General features: G+C 52.2%; 1 protein-coding gene across 4 annotated transcripts in view; it reads left to right on the top strand.

Moving 5' to 3' along the window:
- Nucleotides 1-930: 930 nt before the first annotated feature.
- Nucleotides 931-17,896, top strand: part of RPS6KA1 (ribosomal protein S6 kinase A1) — a 29,589-nt gene continuing 12,623 nt past the window's right edge. The window contains exons 1-3 of one of the 4 annotated variants that reach the window (XM_015883668.2): nucleotides 931-1,078; nucleotides 4,773-4,817; nucleotides 15,195-15,248. In XM_015883668.2, coding sequence (XP_015739154.1) covers nucleotides 1,016-1,078; nucleotides 4,773-4,817; nucleotides 15,195-15,248 — 162 coding nt within the window. In that variant the 5' untranslated portion in view covers nucleotides 931-1,015. Of the gene's footprint in view, nucleotides 1,079-4,772; nucleotides 4,818-12,783; nucleotides 13,070-15,194; nucleotides 15,249-16,199; nucleotides 16,891-17,896 lie in introns of those variants that run through there. The other 3 variants (XM_015883670.2, XM_032448972.1, XM_015883669.2) reach the window with 3 other exon arrangements.

Here is a 17,896-nt window from a genome sequence, read left to right as displayed (position 1 = left end):
GGTAAGTGACATCAGTTTAATTGGCCTCATTTAGCACCAGCCTGGTGGATCTGTGTTATTTAATGCCTTCATCTGCAACTCAGTGCTTGCAGCACAGAGGGGTGCTCCAAGCACAGACAGCAGTGCTGGGCTCACATACTTTCACCGTGGGAATTTCTTACATCGGATTCCTGCACGTGTGAACAAGATGGGCCTAGTAATGGCTCACAGATCAGTTCTGAGAGCTGTGAGGATGGAGTGGAGTTTCTCAGCCTGCTGTGCTCTGTTCTACTTCAGCTTTCTTCACCTTCACCGCCTCTGATCAGCTCACGGCATTCGGGCCTCACAGGGATGGCTTCACGGGACAGAGTGCAGCAGCAGAGCTGTGTGCTGTGCTTTCCCTTGGGCTCATTAAATGATATTTCAGCCACACCTTGATGAAGTCAGCCCTTAGCAATGCACCCTTTGACGTGGTTATTTGTTTTTGTTTTTTTAATAACAAATCGTTTTAAAGAGGTTGAAAACGTGGTACTTTGGATTTCAGTAAAAGCAAGAAGACAACTCCTCCTGCACGAGAAACCCGGCAAACCCAAACAGTGCCGCATGTGTTCTGAGCAGCTGTGCTCACAGTACCTTTCCTCCGAGCATCCACCGAGGCAAAGCGGGGAGGGGTTCGTTACCCGTATTCGAGGAGAGCACCGCGATCAGCCACTCATCTCCAACCGAAGAATCCAAAGGTGTGCGTGGATATACACACGATCCTTCATTCACGTCGCTGCCTGAAGGAAAAGCGCAGGGCGGGGGTGGGTCAGGAAGGGCTTAAGGAAAGGCTCCGCACCGCAGTGGGCTGCCCAGGGCAGCGAGCGCAGCCGAGCGACGGTTCCCCGAGACCAGCTCGGAGCCGCCCCGGAGCCGGGAGGAGCCGCGCCGCCCCCCGCCCCGCCCCGCCGCTCCCGGCCCGGCTCGGGCAGCCGGTGCCCAGCGCGGGGCACGGAGCCGAGCGTTGCCGCGCCCTGCGGGGCTGCTCGCCGGCAGGATGCCGCTCGCACAGCTGGCCGAGCCCTGGCCCAACATGGAGCTGGTGCAGCTGGATACGGAGGTGAGCGGGGTGAGACGGGCGGCGACCCCCAGGGGTCTCGCGGAACAAAGGAGAGCCCGGCCGGCCTGCTCCTTTTCTTCCTTCCCTCCCTTCCTTCCCTCCCTCCCTCCGCTCTTGCCCCGCTGCTCCAACTGAGCCCCGCGGGGTTGGGAAGCGCGGCGGATCGCTGGGAGCTGCCGGCTGCGCTGCTTTCCTTCGGCTCCTCGGTACGAGCTGTGAACGCGAGCACGGCTCTGCTCTGGGAGCTTCCCCCGCCCGCCTCAGCGCTGCCCAGCCGCCGTCCTGCGTCTGTCCGCTGGATGTTGTGCGCTTCGCTCTTAACGAGCCCCCCCAGCCCAGGTGTGCGCTGCCCGCACCGCGCTTCGCACCGCAGCCGCCGCAGCACGTCGGCACCGCTCGCAACCTTTTCCTCGCTGTGGTGCAGCCGAGGTGTGAGCACAAACGGCTCCTCAGCCCGGCTGCAGCTCGCGGCTTTCGGGATGGGTTCGTGCGGGTTTTGTCCCGCTTCGCTCGCTCCCTGCCGCTCTCCCGTTTTAGACCTTCTGCCTCTTACCCCTCCTATCGTGCCGAGGGATGTCACAGTGGTTAACTGGTCAGTTTCGTTTATTCCTACTTAAAATTATCTCTTAAGGAAGCTCTGCTGGGAACGGAGGCCAGGTTGCCCAGCTGTCACAGCCAGATGTGAGGGGTGGGCGGCTGCGCCTCGTGCTGTGCACTCACCTCTGCTTGGGGTGTGGGGATGTGCCTGTGTCCTTCGGGGACTGGGTCGTGGTCCTGAGGCCATAACGTGCTCAGGGAAAGCTGGGTGTGATGGGGGGATGCGATTTGTCTGGAAAACAAACTTGGAGTGGGAGGAAACTAATGCTGGTGCCTGGGGCGATAGATGCCATGGGCAGGATTGGTGTGTCACTTAATCCTGGGGATTCGGGTGCTGGGTGGCAGCTGTGCCAACACCACAAACGTCTCCCCTGGCTGGAAGCAGCCACGGGGGCACCACATTCATCAGCCAAAGTCCCTCAGGAAGATTGTGGCAGCAGCGAGGGCTCCTCTCCCCATTGCATTAGTTGTGGATGTGTACTCTGTAAACTGCAGCTGCAGGCTGCCTTTCCCAGCTCTCCTTGGCAGGGCTGGAGGTTGGCGGCAGGGCTGGGAGCAGAGTGCTGGTGCTGGAAGGCACTTGACACCTCAGCACTGTGCCAGGTGGGACACCAGCAGCTCTGCTCCCTCGGGCTTCAGGTGAGCGATGTGCTCGGTAGCATGGGCACTCTGCACCTCTGGGCGCTGCTGCAGGCACCTGGAGCCGACAATCTGTGAATGGCAGAGAAGGACTTGGTGGAGTTTTGCACGCAGTGAGGTTCTGTTTGCCAGGGGCAGGAAGGTTCACCTTCTGTAGGGCAAGGTGGCACCAAAGAGAGAAACCAAAGAGACTTTTCTGGAATGCGTTACGTAAATCGCCTGGGATCGCTGCCATCGAGGTGTAAAGCCAGCTTCCTCCAACCTTTGCTTTCTGAGTCACGGAGCAGAGGTGCTGGCACTGTGCTGCGGAGGCACCCAACTCATTGTGTCAGGGGGTTTTTCCACTGCTCCCCAGGAGCAGCTGCTGAGCTGGTCACAGCCAGCACCCACTGTCTCAGAGCTGTGCTGAGGAAGCAGTGGGAGGGTGAGCTGTCCTGTGGACTGAGCTCGCTTCATCATGCTTCCTTCTGTTTACAAGGGTGGACAGTGATAGGACAAGGAGGAATGGTTTTAAACTAAGACGGGAGATTTAGGTTGGATCTTAGGAGGAAGTTTTTCCCCAAGAGGGTGGTGACACACTGGAACATGTTGCCCAAGGAGGCTGTGGATGCCCCATCTCTTCAGGCATTCAAGGCCAGGCTGGATGTGGCTCTGGGCAGCCTGGGCTGCTGGTTGGTGACCCTGCACACAGCAGGGGGTTGGAGCTGGATGAGCATTGTGGTCCTTTTCTACCCAGGCCATTCTATGATTTCATTCTATGATTTCATTTATTCCAGTTCTTTTATTTTTATTCCCTGCTCTATTTTTTTCTGCCTATTTGGAATGTTGCTTATGTGGTAGAAAAACCTGTGTGGGGCAGAGCACTAGAGATGGAGCAGAGCTGAATGACTGCATTGCCATAGTGATGGGAGCTGCCATCATGGCTGTGCATGCCTTTAAACTCTTGTTGTCATACACAAACACAGAGCAACACAGATGACATGAGATTACGACAAACCCAACCACTCCAAGCTAATTATTTTGGCCTGTGTGTGTGCATCTGCTCATCCCTTGTTGAGCAGAAGCTATTCAGGAGTAACTGTCTTTCTCTGTGTGCATTTCAGCTTAAAAGTGAAGACAGTGATGATCAAAGGGGAGGAAGCAGAGAGGTTTCTGTCCATGATACACTTTGAGCACTGTCTCCTCTTGCGTGGGGAACTCTGGAGGGAAGAGCTGGAGATGGTTGTTTTTGCAGAGTTCTGTCCTTTCCCCTGTGCCATGGGGTGATGTGTGTTGGCAGCACTGAGAGAAGCGCACAGCCCGCATGGTGCTGCCCGTCCTGACATTTGTCCTCCTTACGTATCAGAGCAGCGGTTCCCTGTTCTGTAAATTGCTCCTCCACATGCTTCAGATTAGGTGGAATTAAAGGGATTTAAAATGCAAGATGTCCTAAGAGAAATATCTCCAAGTTCAGCCAGGATGGCAGTTACGCAACCGAGTGCACTTCTCTGCGTGCCATTAAGAAAAGTTCTGAGAGCAGCATGTGCAGCAGCACTTTACATCCCCTCCTCACATGCAGAGCTGTTCCTTGAGCATTGTGCCCTGCTGCCAGGCTACCCTTCCATCCTGGGTGCTCCCAAATGGCTCTTGAATCCCATATGAGGACATAAAGGCTCTGCTTTTTCTCTAGGGTAGAAGGAAAGCACTCAGCTCCAAACACTTCAGTTCTCACCAGTCTGCCCAACATCTGCTGGAGAACACGGCAGTCACATTAGAGCTTCATCTCTAAGACCATTGCTCTGCTGATACAGGGATCTGCTCTCAGCTGTGTGCCACACACTGCTGTGTCTGGCTCAGAGGTTCTGCTCCTTGTGGAACTCGAGCTGCTTTGGACATACACAGCCCTCCCAGCGCTATAGTTTTGATTAGCAGTGACTTAATAATTGTTGATGGGTGACAGCTGAGCCAGTAAACACGAGCATGTTTCCAAGTCTGACTATCTTCAGCTCTTTGTGGGGGATAAACATAAACACAAAATCTTACTTCACTTCTTAGATATTCTCTGTGCTGATGGCACCAATAGGTCCATGTAAACACTGGGGCTGTGCTCCTCTGAGCCTTCACAGCAACCCTGTTCCTGCCCTCCAGTAACCAGCTGCAAGCACTCGTGCTCCTAAGGCAGATGTCAGGTTGATGTCCCCTTGCTTCTCCAGGGAAGGAGTATCATCAGCTGTGATATGGTAATAAACAACTGATGAACGTTCCCATTAAAACTAGTGTGGAGCAAAATGGCTGTGAGGCTGCAAAGTGTTCTCTGGCACTGCTTTGCTATCCCTGCCTCATCCTTTGCTGCATGATGCATGGAGAGTGCTCCATACCCTGTCTGAAAGCGGCACCTCCAGCTCGTCCCATTTGAAATGCTCTCAGAGGCAGTGCCAGTGCCTGGCGTGTGCTAACAGCAGCTTTTCTTCCTTTGCAGAACGGGCAGGCTGCTCCAGAGGAAGGCAGGAACCCTCCGTGCAAGGTAAAGCCACAGCGGGGCCAAGTCCTTCACCGTCACTCTGAGCTGCGTGCGGTGTGTGATGGCGGGTGAAAGGGCTGAGGACAGCTATTTTTAAATCCTCTAAGCCTCTGCTTTGTAATCTGGATAAGTGCATGCAGGAGCACGGGGGCTGGTGTGGGGAAAGATTGCAGGCAGACCCTCTTTTTCCCCATCCATTTGGTTATCCAAACTCACTTGGGCAATCCCAAAGCGCTGCCATGGAGCAGCATGCTGGTGTCAGACAGCAGCCAGAGCAGAGGGCTCAGGTGAGAACTGACAGAGTGTTTCAGGCTGTTTCAGTGCCTCAAAAGCACAAGCCCTGCAAGATTTCCTTTTCTGATGCACACACGCTGTAGCTATGGGGAGCAACACCACGTGTTTGCTTTGGCTTGGGATCCCTTGCTGCATGGATTGTCTGGAGCTTGTCCTGCTCCTCACAGCGAGCACCCTGGTCTGTTGTTCATGCCAAGGGCCCTGGAGGATTATGGCCATGCTTTCCCACTTGGTCACTGTTACACATTTAGTAAAAGAAATATAAGCCAAATCCAACTGGCGGCTTCTCAGCTCATCCTTTTCTAGAAACTTACACTGAACTTCCAGCATTGCTGTTGCATCTCAGCCACCTGTTCTGCCCTTCTGGGCCAACTGATGGGCTGGCACCATGGGAAAGCTGGCATGGGTGGGATGAGCTCACGTCAATGACCCTGCGCGCTCCTCTTCCCTGAGATAATGTTTGTATGGTTCTTCACCATGCACACATCTGTGGTATGGAAGAGAATATCTGTCTCTTGTGGTTGGATTCCAGCTGGGCTTCTAAGACTTGAGCTTTTGCCTTTTTGATCATCAAGCACTTGGCTGAACTGCCCTCCTGGTACTGTGGGTGCCAGCGTCCTGCTTTGCCCTCTGCTGAGGTGCTGTGTCCGTGTGCTGTGCCAACAATCCCATTTTCAGTCATTTTTAAACCTACAGAGCCCTACAGGAATAACCTCTGGTGTGTTTTCCAAGTTTGTACAAGGCGTACGTTCTACAAGCATGAAGACAAATGAAATCCCTGCTGTAAACACATAACTTACACTTAACTCTGGCACTCTGCACCAGCTCCAGCGCTCTGGAGGGGGAAGTGAGCAGGCAGCAAACTCAATATATCTGTTTTTCTGCTCGCTTGGGAGCCGATGTCAGCAGCAGATTGTGGCACTGCCTCCTTTCACCTACAGCAAGGGCTAAAAAAGGATAAGGAAGCGGCAGCCCGGGGCTGTGTGTCTGTGATTGGAAAACTGCTCAGGGTCTCTCCCATACCCCTCTGTTTCAGCTCTGCTGCTGCCCTTCCTGAGATGGCAGACAGGAAGGTTGGGTTTCTGCTTTCATCCTTTTGTGGCTCATTCTGTGATCTCTGCTAAAAATAGCTGGAAGAAGCAACAGCGGCGATTCCTCAACGCCCACACAAAGTGCCATCCGTCCCTCCGTCCCCGCCAGCGGGATGCTGCCAGAAGCAAAACCTTTATCTGCTTGGGCAAGAACCAAAGAAACTTCAACAAAAAGGAAATCCAAGGGTTCCTCAAAAGAGTTGGGAATTTGGCAGCAAAGGGCTCTGTCACATCCATCTTCTCCCTCCCATCCCACCTGCTGTTGTTGTTCACTGGGGCCTTTGGATATGAAGCACAAGAGAAGGATTGCTGCAGATGTAGGGAGAGGAGATCTGTGTTCAGCTGCTTGTGGTCTGGGAACAGCTGGGCAGCCCTCAGCCTCCTTCCAAGGACAGCTGGGGCATTTTGCAACTCCTGGCTTCTATTCCTGTGTGGATTCCCACCTTTCGAGAACAGCTGCGGTGCGCAAGTCCCTGCAAGCAGTGTACCTCTCTGTGTTTATCATCTCAGTATCTTGGAAATGCCTGCAAGATCCTACAGGTCATGCAGAGCCTGGAGTGACTGCCTGCACTCGCATGGTCAGAGCCATCTCAGCAGCATTCCAGCTGAATGGCACCGGGATTTCCAAGCCAAACTCTCACCTGACAACGAACACAATGCTAAATTGCTAATGCGTGAATCCTTGCTTATCTGGCTGTTCCCACTGTAAGAGTTTGCAGTCTGCCAGGCAGTTCTGGCAGCATCCCTAGAACCGGATTGCTGATCCAACTGCATTGAGCAGGAGAACTTTGGACAAGATGGGTACAAGTGTGTCTGCTTTTTGCTTTTCTCGCTGTTGGTGGTGGTGGTCAAACCATTCGGCGTTGGCTTTCAGCCATCAGCAGTGACCTGGATGCAGTTTCAGTGCAACTTCTGCAGCGCAGCCGAAGGTCTCTTGCTTTGCTCACAGGGCTGCTCTGTGCCAGGGGCTAATTGCCAGCGCGGCACACTGCTCTCCAGGGTCCAAACCTCATTCTCTCCTATGTTCTCTAGATTTAATTGTCATGTAGACTGAGGATTGATCCTTGTTCGGGTGGGGAATGGCAACAGAGGGCTTGAATTGAGTGGAAAAACAGAACCTGTTGTCATTGGGGTTTTACAGCCAGTTTGGCTGAGGGGTGAGCACATGCTCCCTGAAGGTGCTGAGTGTGAGGAATTGTACATGAAAGTACAACACCCTATTAGTGAAATCACTTCATAATGAAGGGCAGAGGAGTGGATTTGCAGTGCTGAGTGTGCCCACTCTCTCTGGAGGTAATGCTGGGAGTACTGAGCAGTTTGTTCGTGGGTGATAATCACAGCACTCAGTTAAACCTGGGGAGGTGAATGAATAACCTCTTCCAGCTCTGCTTGACACCATAAAAGAGACCTTTGAAAGCAGGGAGCTGCTGTTGTGCCAAGCACAGGGTGCTCCATCGCAGCACAGTGCATTGGTGCTTGGCCATGGCTGTGCTCTCCAGCAGCCCACATTGCCCAGGCTGTGCGTTCAGCACTGCAGGTACCTCCAGCTCCAGGCTGAAGCCAATGGGATGAAGTTCAACAAGGCCAAACGCCAGGTCCTGCTCTTTGGCCACAACGATCCCAGGCAGCACTACAGGCTTGGGACAGAGTAGCTGGAAGACTGCGTAGAGGAAATGGACCTGGGGGTACTGATTGATGCTGGGCTGAACATGAGCTGACAGTGTGCCCAGGTGGCCAAGAAGAAATAGTGTGGCCAGCAGGAGCAGAGAGGTGATCATCCCCCTGTACTCAGCTCTGGTGAGGCCGCACCTCGAGTGCTGTGTTCAGTTTTGGGCCCCTCACTGCAAGAAAGACATTGAGGCCCTGGACTGTGTTCAAAGAAGGGCAACAAAGCTGGTGAGGGGTCTGGAGCACAGGCCTTATGAGGAGAGGCTGAGGGAGCTGGGAATGTTCAGCCTGGAGAAGAGGAGGCTCAGGGGAGACCTCATTGCTCTCTATAACTTCCTGAAGGGACGTTGTAGTGGGCTGGGGGTCGGCATCTTTCCTCATGTAACTGGTGATAGGACCAGAGGGAATGGCTTCAAGCTGCACCAGGGGAGGTTCAGGCTGGACGTTAGGAAATACTACTGCTCTGAAAGAGTGGTCAGGCAGTGGAATGGGCTGCCCAGGGAGGTGGTGGATTCACCAGACCTGGAGACGTTCAAGGAACGTTTGGACGTTGTGTTGAGGGACACAGATTAGTGAGGACTGATGGTGATGGGCAGATGGTTGGACTGGGTGATCCTGGGGGTCTTTTCCAACCTTGGTGATTCTGTGATTCTATGAATAAGAGAGCAACAGTGATCCTCATCAGCACAGACTGCGGATCCAATTGCAGCCTCTTAAAGTGAAGAGTTTTAAAACAAACAAACAGAGTACTCTTCTTTGAAGCAGCAGCCGGCTGTGCTTGCACAGCTGCTTCTGTTTTCTGCAAGAGTTAGAAAGCTGCTGAGTGTGGGAAGAGACAGGTATCTCCGCAAAGGCATTCTCTGCCCAGTGCCCCTCCTTGTTGCTTCCAGCTGCATAGCAAAGCATGCTCTTGCTGGTTGGATCCCCAAGCCTTGGATGCAGAACACCACAGCATTGCCTGGAAACCCTCCTGGCCTGGCTGCAGTTATTGCATCTTTCCACATGCAGCCTTTCAGCCTGACAGTGGCGAAGCTGTGGGGCGAGCTGGCTGCTCTGTGTTGCCAGCTGAAGTCATCAAGTGATTTTGTTCTCAATGCAATGCCCAACAGTTTTTTGTCCTCAGCAGGGCCAGGCTATGGTTAATAGCAAGTGTCTGAGCTCCTTAAAAACACAGCAACTAAATGCCTGCTTTAGAAGCTGAGCCTCTCTGATGAGCTGCAGGCTCTAATGAATAATTGAAGAGGGGTCAGTTTGCATGAGCGCATGTGAGGAAGGCAGAGCTGGGAATCCCACACACTGGTGTCTGACCGATCAGAAATCTGCTCTTCTTTCTCCTCTTCCATTTCCATCCACCTCACTGATTAATAGAAATTGCTACAAGGTCTGTTTCCCAGAAGCCTCTTTTACTGGGAAACATACAAACAAACAAACAAAAAACCCTCTTTGGCCATATAAAGGAAATTTGTGTCATCCATCTGCCCACCAGAGTTCAAAAGAATGAACTTTCAGCCTTGTGGGAAAAGTCCTTCTCACCTTTAGGTACCAAAAATGAGACCATTTGTCCCTTGTTTGTACTTGAAAGCAGCACAGCTTCTACTGCAGGTCTGGGAGTACTGAACTGACTGAACAGAATCTTTTTGTGCTCTGAAAGCACTCTGGGATGGGGTACTATCAATTTCCTCGCTGTCAGAAGGTGTGTTTCACTGCTCTGCTCTGGCTGGGCTGGTTGCACTGTGCTGTGTACACAGGGCAGCGATGTCAGTGTGTGGTGTGCTGAGCCGGGTTGGCTCTGTGTTGGCTGTGTGGGGCTGCTGCATGCAGGCAGAGCAATGCTTGGGGCTCTGCAAGCACAGTAGGGAAAAGAAGCGCCTTAAGAGAGCTGTCTGAAAATGTGCTGTCTTCTTGTGCATCTTGCAAGGAGAAAACTCCTTGCAGCCTGTGTGGTGGGAGGAGTGTGGAATTCCTGCATCAATGCAAAGAATAGTTTCCACATCCCACGACAGCTCCAGGAGCAGCAAACAGTGCTCGTGGTGAAAGCAGTGCTGTGTCCTCAGATTCGGACAGAAAGAGCCTGTGCATTTTGTGTGAGGGCAGCGTGGCTGCACAGCACATTCAGGTTGTGTCTCAGTGCTGGTTCATAGTTTCATAGTTTCATAGTTTCATAGTTTCGTGCGGGTTGGAAAGGACCTTAGAGATCATCGAGTCCAGCCCCCGGAATTCGAGCCTCTGTGTAGCAGAGCGGCACTTCTACCACTTGCGCCACAGGGGGGAACTGTATTTATTAAAACGTGGCAGTGGGCCAATGTTTTTGTGCTCCTGCTCCAGTGAGTCAGGTACCAGTGAGCAGATGCATGGAGATGTCAGCATAGCTTGCCTTGCCATGGCCAATTTCTATCTCTTTCTTTCTTCAGACTCAAGTTTTATCCCTTTATCTGTTCCTAACGCCCCATTTCGGGGTGCCATCTGTTCCACAGGTGGTTACAAAATGAGCCCTTTCTGTTTGTTTAGGACTTTGCAGAAGCTCTGAGTGCCACCTGCTGGAGTGTGCCCAGCTGGCCCTGGGCAGCCTGCTGCCTTCCTCCCTCCTCATCCTGCAGTGGGATGTGGCAATGAGAGAGGACAGTGGCACAGGACAGCCTGTGCCATGACCCTGGAACACGTTGCCCCATGCCCTGCTGGAGGTCTCACACTGTCCCTGCTGCTCCTCTCGTTGCCCAGGAGCACCAACATCTATTTGTGTCCTCCAGGATTTTGCAGCATTTCCTTCCTGCTACAGTTCCCTCCACCTCCATAGGAGAAGGCGTGAGTCGTTTTCTGGAATACAAAAGCAGTGAACTTTTGCTCTGCTTAAAGAAAGTGCCAATTAAAATAAAATGAAACAAAACAAAAACAAACCACCAAACCAAAACAACAACAACAAAGCAAAACAAACCAACAAACCATGAGTCCTTCTGAATACCAAACAAGGCAAAAGTGGACTGGTTTGAATTTTCGCTTCTTAGGGATTTGCTTGTAACCTCTTTGGGGGGAAACTCAGGCAGTGAAGTTTTTCGCAGGGGGTGACCAAATGAACGTGACGTTGGAGTGCATGCAGAGCAGTGCAGCACTTCCAGGATGTTACGGTGCCTGGGGTATGTGGTTCTGTGGCAAGAGCTAATGTGTTAAGATGACAAATATGATTCCAAACATGAGGGCTCCTGATGTAACACTGGGGGATGTGGTCAGTGGGCATGGCTGTGATGGGTTGATGGGCTAGGTGATATTAGGGGTCTTTTCCAACCTCAGTGATTCTGTGATTCTAAGAGGTCTTGGGCAGAAGGGTTTAAAACCTGCTTGTGGTTTCAAATGATTGTTGCTGCTTAGGGCGATAGGAGGTGCAATGCTGACATGATGGATGTGCTGCAGAAGGCACTGTGTGGGTATGTGGTGACATTCCACTGGTCCCAGAAGGGCTTGGAGCAGCTGTGGGCATACTGGGAAGTGTCAGGGGGCAGTTTCCTCTGCAGGAAAGCAGCATCACCCACCTTGCCTTCTCAGGAGCTGGTAGGCAGCAAGGCAGTGAGCTACAGACCTCAGCAATGTGACCACCTTGGTGCATCCTCTTGCATCAAAATGGCTTCTGCCTCAAGGGCTGACTGTGTTTGTGGCCACAGTCCTTCTGTTGCTGCCTCCTCACCCCCTGGCAGCCCCTGTGTGTGTGTGCAGGGTGTGCAGCACCTGGTGGGATTCCTAGGGACTGAACCTGACTGCTCCCAGGAGCTCCTGGGTGGCACCCACCAGAGAAGGAGAGACACATGGCCGCTGTTCTGCTCAGTTCTCTGCTTGCACACAAGGGTAGCCATCAGCCTTGCCCAAATAAGGTCTGTGCATGAGGGGAATAAGGGAAGGCAGAGGCTGGTGAGGTTTCTTTGCTTTGTAAGTTCCCTTTTTTGAGAACCACCACTTTAAAAAAAAAACCAAAATAAAACCAACAAACAAAAAAACCAACACAACGTTTTCAGACTGAGCTGCCACTGTCTCTTTACTCGTTACAGCAGCAAAAAGTGCATTTATTTCCTGTGCATCTCCTACTTCCCACTTGCCCCAAGATCTGCAGTGGGAGCACCACATACCTGATATGGAATAGGGCTTACAAGCAGCTGAGATCTCCCCAGGTGTCAAACTCAGATCTTCTAGAAGTGTGATATGGGAAGGCTGGCTCAGCCTGGCTTTCTCCTGCTGGTTACATGTTCATGTGCTGTACTGCACATTCCTGTGAATGCCATAGCAGTGATACTGGTGAAGCAGCTGGGTAACTGCAGAAGCCATATAGGGCATCTACTTTGCATAGATGAAATGCAGATGGCCTCTTGAAAGGAGCTAGGAGCATGCACGTGGCTCTCTTTTCTCCTACACTGGGAGAGGACTGGCTTAGAGCCGTAGGACTCAAGGCCTCCTGCAGCCCCGTGGTAGTGCTGCTTGATGTGAGCGTTCCCAGTTCCTGTCTCCTCACCTCCTTTCTGTATCAGGACATCTCTGTGCTGGGGGGCAGTGTCATGGTGCAGGAGCTGACACCGAGCAGGCAGCGTTGCACAATACTCAGCGGATGTCAGTGTGCAGGGCTCACGTGGGGCCTTGCAGCAGTTTCTAAAAGCCCTGATGCAGCAGGATGCAGGTGGCCGAGTTGAGACTCCAGCACGGGGCAGGGACAAACAAAAGGTGTAGAAACAGCTCCTTCTGACCTTCTGAGAGCTGCATTCCAGCACTGGGGGACTGATGCTGGAAACAGCGTTTATGCTACTCAGAAGGGCAGTGTAGCTTTAGGGAAGAGCTGAAGGGGCTCAGCTGCTATATGCTGCCTCACATTGTTCTGTCTGTGATGTGGGACCTCAAAACACATCCTCTTGGAAAGCCTGCTGAGATTTGCTGTTGGAAAGAGCCGTGTCTGAGCACACAGAAGTCATCTGGTGTTCGCGTTGTGTTGGTGCTGTGCAGCCATCGCCACACGGTGCAATTTCCCCATAAGGAACCGCAGTTTCCTTTCAGAGAAAACTCCCAAAATACATCCCAGTGACGTAACTCCTATTTGGGGTTCTCGTGGCAGTCTGGGTGCTGCAGAGAGCTCTGGGTTCAGAAGCCAGCTTGCAAACTATGGGAGAATAGCAGCCCAAAGCGTTAGAGATGTTGAGGCTCCTCTTCCGCAGCAAGCCGAGGATCCAGGAGGCAAGTGTTTAGCTCTAAGGTATCTGCTGTGCACAGCTCTGTACTGTCTGCTCTGCAGGGTGCAGGGAGGAGTGGGGAACCTCCTGCTCTCAGAGAGCCGGTCCTCGTCCTGTCTTCATTAATGACTTCTTTCTTGCAAAAGGCGTTTCTGATGGTAAAACTGCTTTCCTAGAAGTGTCTTTCCTAGGTGCTGCCAGAATTTGGGGACCAGAGCATGTGTGAAGCAACAGAAATTACAACAGCTTCTGGTTAGTTGTTGATGAATAGGAAGCGAAATGCCAGAAGCATAATCTGCTTCTAGCTCTTGCAGTTTTTTCTTGCATTTCGATGTGACTGTCTCAACTGTCAAAGTGACAAAACGCGAGCAAAAACAAACCTGTCTCTTGGCTTCTGGTTCGCAAAAGCTTTCCTCAGAAGGGGGAAAGCAGGAAGGAGGACTTGGATTTTGTATTTGGAGTGGCTCGTACCCCTCGCCCTTGCATGGGATGAGCCATCTGTGCTGGGATGTTCACCAGAAGTCGTCTCCAGCTCCGACTTATGCAACTTCCTGCGCTCAGAGCTGCCGGACACGTATGGCTGCACTTTTCCAGGAGTGCGGAGGTGATTTCCCCAGCGTGCAGGAATGTGCAAAATGGCCTCCCCTGGGGCTGCGGGCAGGAGATGGCTGCTTCGTGTTCGTGGGGTGGGACTTGTGCAATGGGTCCGTGCCTGGTGGAGGGTGCTGGAGTGGGACAGCCCTTCCCCACACCCCCAGGGAGATGCAGTGTGGCAGGAAGGGGAAGAGGTGAACAAAGGGCCCCTCCAACGTGATTCAGTCCTTCCGGACCTTCAATCTGTCAGCTCTGAGTGCTGATCTGCAGCTTTGACGCACCTCCTTTCCCTTGGGTGCTCCTGTGCTGCTGGTGGAGCAGCAGGAGCTTGAGTCCCTCCTCAGGGCTCTCCTGCACAGACCTGCAGGCTGAAGGCTTGGACCCTGGGGAAACATCTCACATATGATCAGATTTTTCTGGTCTGATCTTTTTTGAGTGTTTTTTGTTTTTTTTCCTATCTGAGGTTCAAGCTCATTCTCAAAACCAAACCAAAGAGCATCTTTGTGATAGCATATCTACATGCACTCATAAAAACATAAGAGGTCTCAGGATCTCAGCTCTGTCCATCCAAAATGTCTTACCTGTTTGAGTTCTTAGGAGGAGAAAGAGCCATATCCTATCCAAGAAGCACTTTTTCTAAGCTCCCTTTACATGTTCCTTAGTTTCTCCATAAGGTTTCATAGGATTGCATCCAGTACCAAAGTGTACACCAGTATCTCTAGTGCTACTCAGGCCTGCACCAGTCTTACCCTGCCCTCCCCTAGAGGGATGCAGTGAGGTTCAGTGTTTGGATGTGTTCCCCTGGTTGCTTCAGGAGTGCTGGGCCTCCCTCCTTGGCAGCAGTGCTCTGGATTCAGCTTTTTTAGATGAAAAGTTAATCTCAGCACATCTGCGGTCTCCATCCATCCCTGTCTGTGAAGATGGCTTGAGGGAACTGGGCTTGTTCACCCTGGAGACAAGGCAGCTCCTGGGAGACCTCACTGCGGCCTTCCAGTACTTGAGGGAAGCTTAAAAACAGGAGGGAGAAACTTTGTACACAGTCAGATAGTGACAGGACAAGGAGAAATGGCTTTCAACTAAAAGGCAGGAGATTTAAGTTAGGTGTTAGGGAGAAATTATTTACCCAAAGGCAGTGAGGGCCTGGTGGTGCTGCCCAGAGCTGCGGTGCCCCATCCCTGGAGGTGCCCAAGGTCATGGCTGGGCAGCCTGAGCTGGGGGGCACGGCAAGGGGTTGGAACCAGATGATCCATAAAGTCCCTTCCAACCCAACCATTCTGTGATTCTTTGATCATGGGGAAGACGTGGATCCCATTGCCAGCACCATGTGTCCTTCTCTGCTGCCTGTCAGAGTCTGTCCAAGGCTCAACAGCAGCTGGCTCCTCCTGCTCTCCTGCAACCACCACCAGATCAGGGTGTGTAGTGGGACATGACTAGGGGCTGCAAGCAGCTTGCCCTCCTGCTAAACAAGTTTGCTGGCAAAGCTTTAGTAGAATATTGCAAACTCTTTGTGCTGACACTTATTTATTGTTCTTCAGGCAAAGTCAGACATCACTTGGGTAGAGAAAGATCTGATGAACTCATCAGACAAGGTAAGAGCCTCTGGGAGGGTGGTGCACTGAGTGGCGTGTGTCCCATGGTAGCACGTGTGAGGAGGAAGCAGTGCTTGCAGGGACCCCAGCACCATCCCTGCCTTGCAACATTTGCCTACAGACCTCTCTCTGCTCAGTGGAAGTGCTCGTGGAGCAAACAGCGCTTAGTCACTTGCTCATGTGACATCCCAGACTTGACTTCATCCTCCTCCTCCTTCCTGCCCACACCAAACCCTTTTAAGTGCTGTCGTTCTTTTCTCCTGCCACGTTCTGATCTTCTCAGCTTGCAGGGGTCTGCTGTTGAACTGTGTGGATGTAAGGTGGCTTCTTCAGAGTGCTGAGTGGTGGTAACCCAACATGTAATGGTGCCGTGGTTGGAACAAAACTTATCAGATCTAAATAGCTCCAGCTTCAGATGTCTGAAGAGAGCTGTTACTGCAGCTCCTGTGGTGAGGTCTGCACCCCTGAGGAGTAAAGAAGGTGTCAGAATGAACTGAGGCTCTGCAGAGCTCCTGGTGAGCAGCTGTGCAGTGCTGTCCCATGCTGCTCTCTGTTTCCAGCCCCTTGCTTTGGGCATCCTCACCAGGTGCTGAGGCTCTCCCTGCAAAGCTGGGACTTGCTGGCATTCAGTCATTTGATTCTTTCGTTATTGGTTATCAAAGAGCATGGTATAGGGGTGGAGGAGGCAGGACAGTCATAAATGGGCTCTCTGAGTCCCCTTTTCAGACTGTGTGTTCTGCAGAAATTCAGAAGTCAACACCGTTATTTCTAGTTGCAAAGGGTGTGTGGGTGTCTTTGTACTCATCTCAAGGGGTTTCTTTCTTACCTACACTCTGGGGGTGCTGCTGCAGAAGACATCTTTCCTGACCCCATGTAAAGGTCAAAGGGAGATGTGGGTTTAGGGGGGAATGAAACAAAAGGGATTGGGTTTGAAATAAAAATGAAGGGGTATGTGTAAACCTCAATGATGGCAGAGGGTTCACCATGGGATTGGTGCCCACCACATTCCACTGAGGGTGACCATCATCCCTGTGGGAGAGCCAACTGAAGTGCTTCCAGGCATCTGAATGGGGTTTCATTCATCTCTTCCTTTTAAAAGAGAAAGAGGCTTACCAGCATATTCCCCTGTTGTGGAAATACCCAAAGAGTGAACATGGCCCACAGTGCTTAATAGAAGTCAGACGATGACCTACATCATGCACGTTTTCTGTCAGAGAGCATCTTTTCTGAGCGAGGGAAGGGAAATCAAATGTGAACACAGAGCTGTGAGATTTTTTTATAAAGCAAAACAACAACAACAAAAAAAAGCCCCAACCACAAGCACCGCCAAGGAGCATGAACCTGCCTCTGTGTGACCAAATTGCTCACTTCTGCCACACATCTGCCAGCGGGCTTTAACCACCCGCATCTCCTCCAGCGAGGCTGTGCGCCCATCTCCGCGTGCTCATGATGGAGCCTCCCCAGCTCCAGGAGCTCCCCGAGGTGGTCACTGGGACTCTGCAATGTTGAGCGGGATGGGAGAATGGAGAGGGACCCCAAGCTGCCCCGCATCTGCACCTTCCTCACGCTGTGGCTGCAAAGGAAGCACCGAGCGAAGCCCTGCAGCCTGCAGCTGCCAGCCCCCAGCCCGCTCCCCAGCCCGGTCAGTATGTAGGTTGTGTCACCTGCTGCACATCCCAGTGGGCCAATGCTTCAGATGAATGTTCTGGTTTGCTTTTGTCTTTGTGCCTTGTGGGGTGGTTTGCCTTGTGGTGCCATTGTAAGAAACTCGTTGTGGTGCAATGAAGGCTGTTAGTGCTGTGGCTCAGTGGCACATGGGGGCTGTTGTGCTGGTGGTGTAGGACTTGGTCTCAGAGCTGCAGGTTGCTGGGGGATGCCGCAAGCTGCAGCTTGGTCTGCAGTGACCCTTCACAGCTCAACACAGTGGGTCTTGCCATTGGCCAAGGCAAAGAGTTCCCACAGCTCTTGTATGAGGAGGTCTTTTGGAAGTAGACACGGTGTTTGTTTTGAATGTTCCTCTCTGAAAAAGTGTGTGAAGCTGCAAGGTGAAATACATGGGAGTGACATGTAGGCTTGGTTTCCCACTTGAGTTTCCATGAAGATGGCAGGAGGGAGGGAAGGAGCCCAGCAGCCTGCAGACAGCCCCATTGTGACACAACCAGCCTCCAGGGTGATTGTTTTACTGTGCCTAAAGGTTCATGTAACCCTACACAGCCCACATTAGCACCTGGATTAAGGACAGCCATGGAGACCTGTGGGCCAATTGTTGGCTGGAGGGGGGGAGCTTTTCCTGACCAACAGGTTTCTGCCATGGGCAAAGCCTGCAAACAAAACTAGAGGTGTAAGATGGCTGATTTAAGCTGAGAGATCACATGGAATGTGAGACCTTGTTGTCATAGAGGTTATAAGAGCTTTCTTGGCTGTGCTCGCTGAGTTGGACATGGTGGTCTTAGAGGTCTTTTCCAACCTTCATGATTCCATGAGTGGGCATGGAGTGGGTTGACACTTGGACTAGATGATCCTAGAGGTCTTTTCCAACCTTTAATGGCTCTATGATTCTGTGACATAGGAGGAGCTTCTGCCTCACCACCCTCTCTATGTGCTCAGGCTGTATTGTGCATGGGTCTCTGACAGATCTGAGTGTCTGG

This window comes from Coturnix japonica, chromosome 23, assembly GCF_001577835.2.
Source record: "Coturnix japonica isolate 7356 chromosome 23, Coturnix japonica 2.1, whole genome shotgun sequence".
Taxonomy (NCBI): domain Eukaryota; kingdom Metazoa; phylum Chordata; class Aves; order Galliformes; family Phasianidae; genus Coturnix; species Coturnix japonica.
This window is presented reverse-complemented; position numbering and strand designations above follow the sequence as displayed.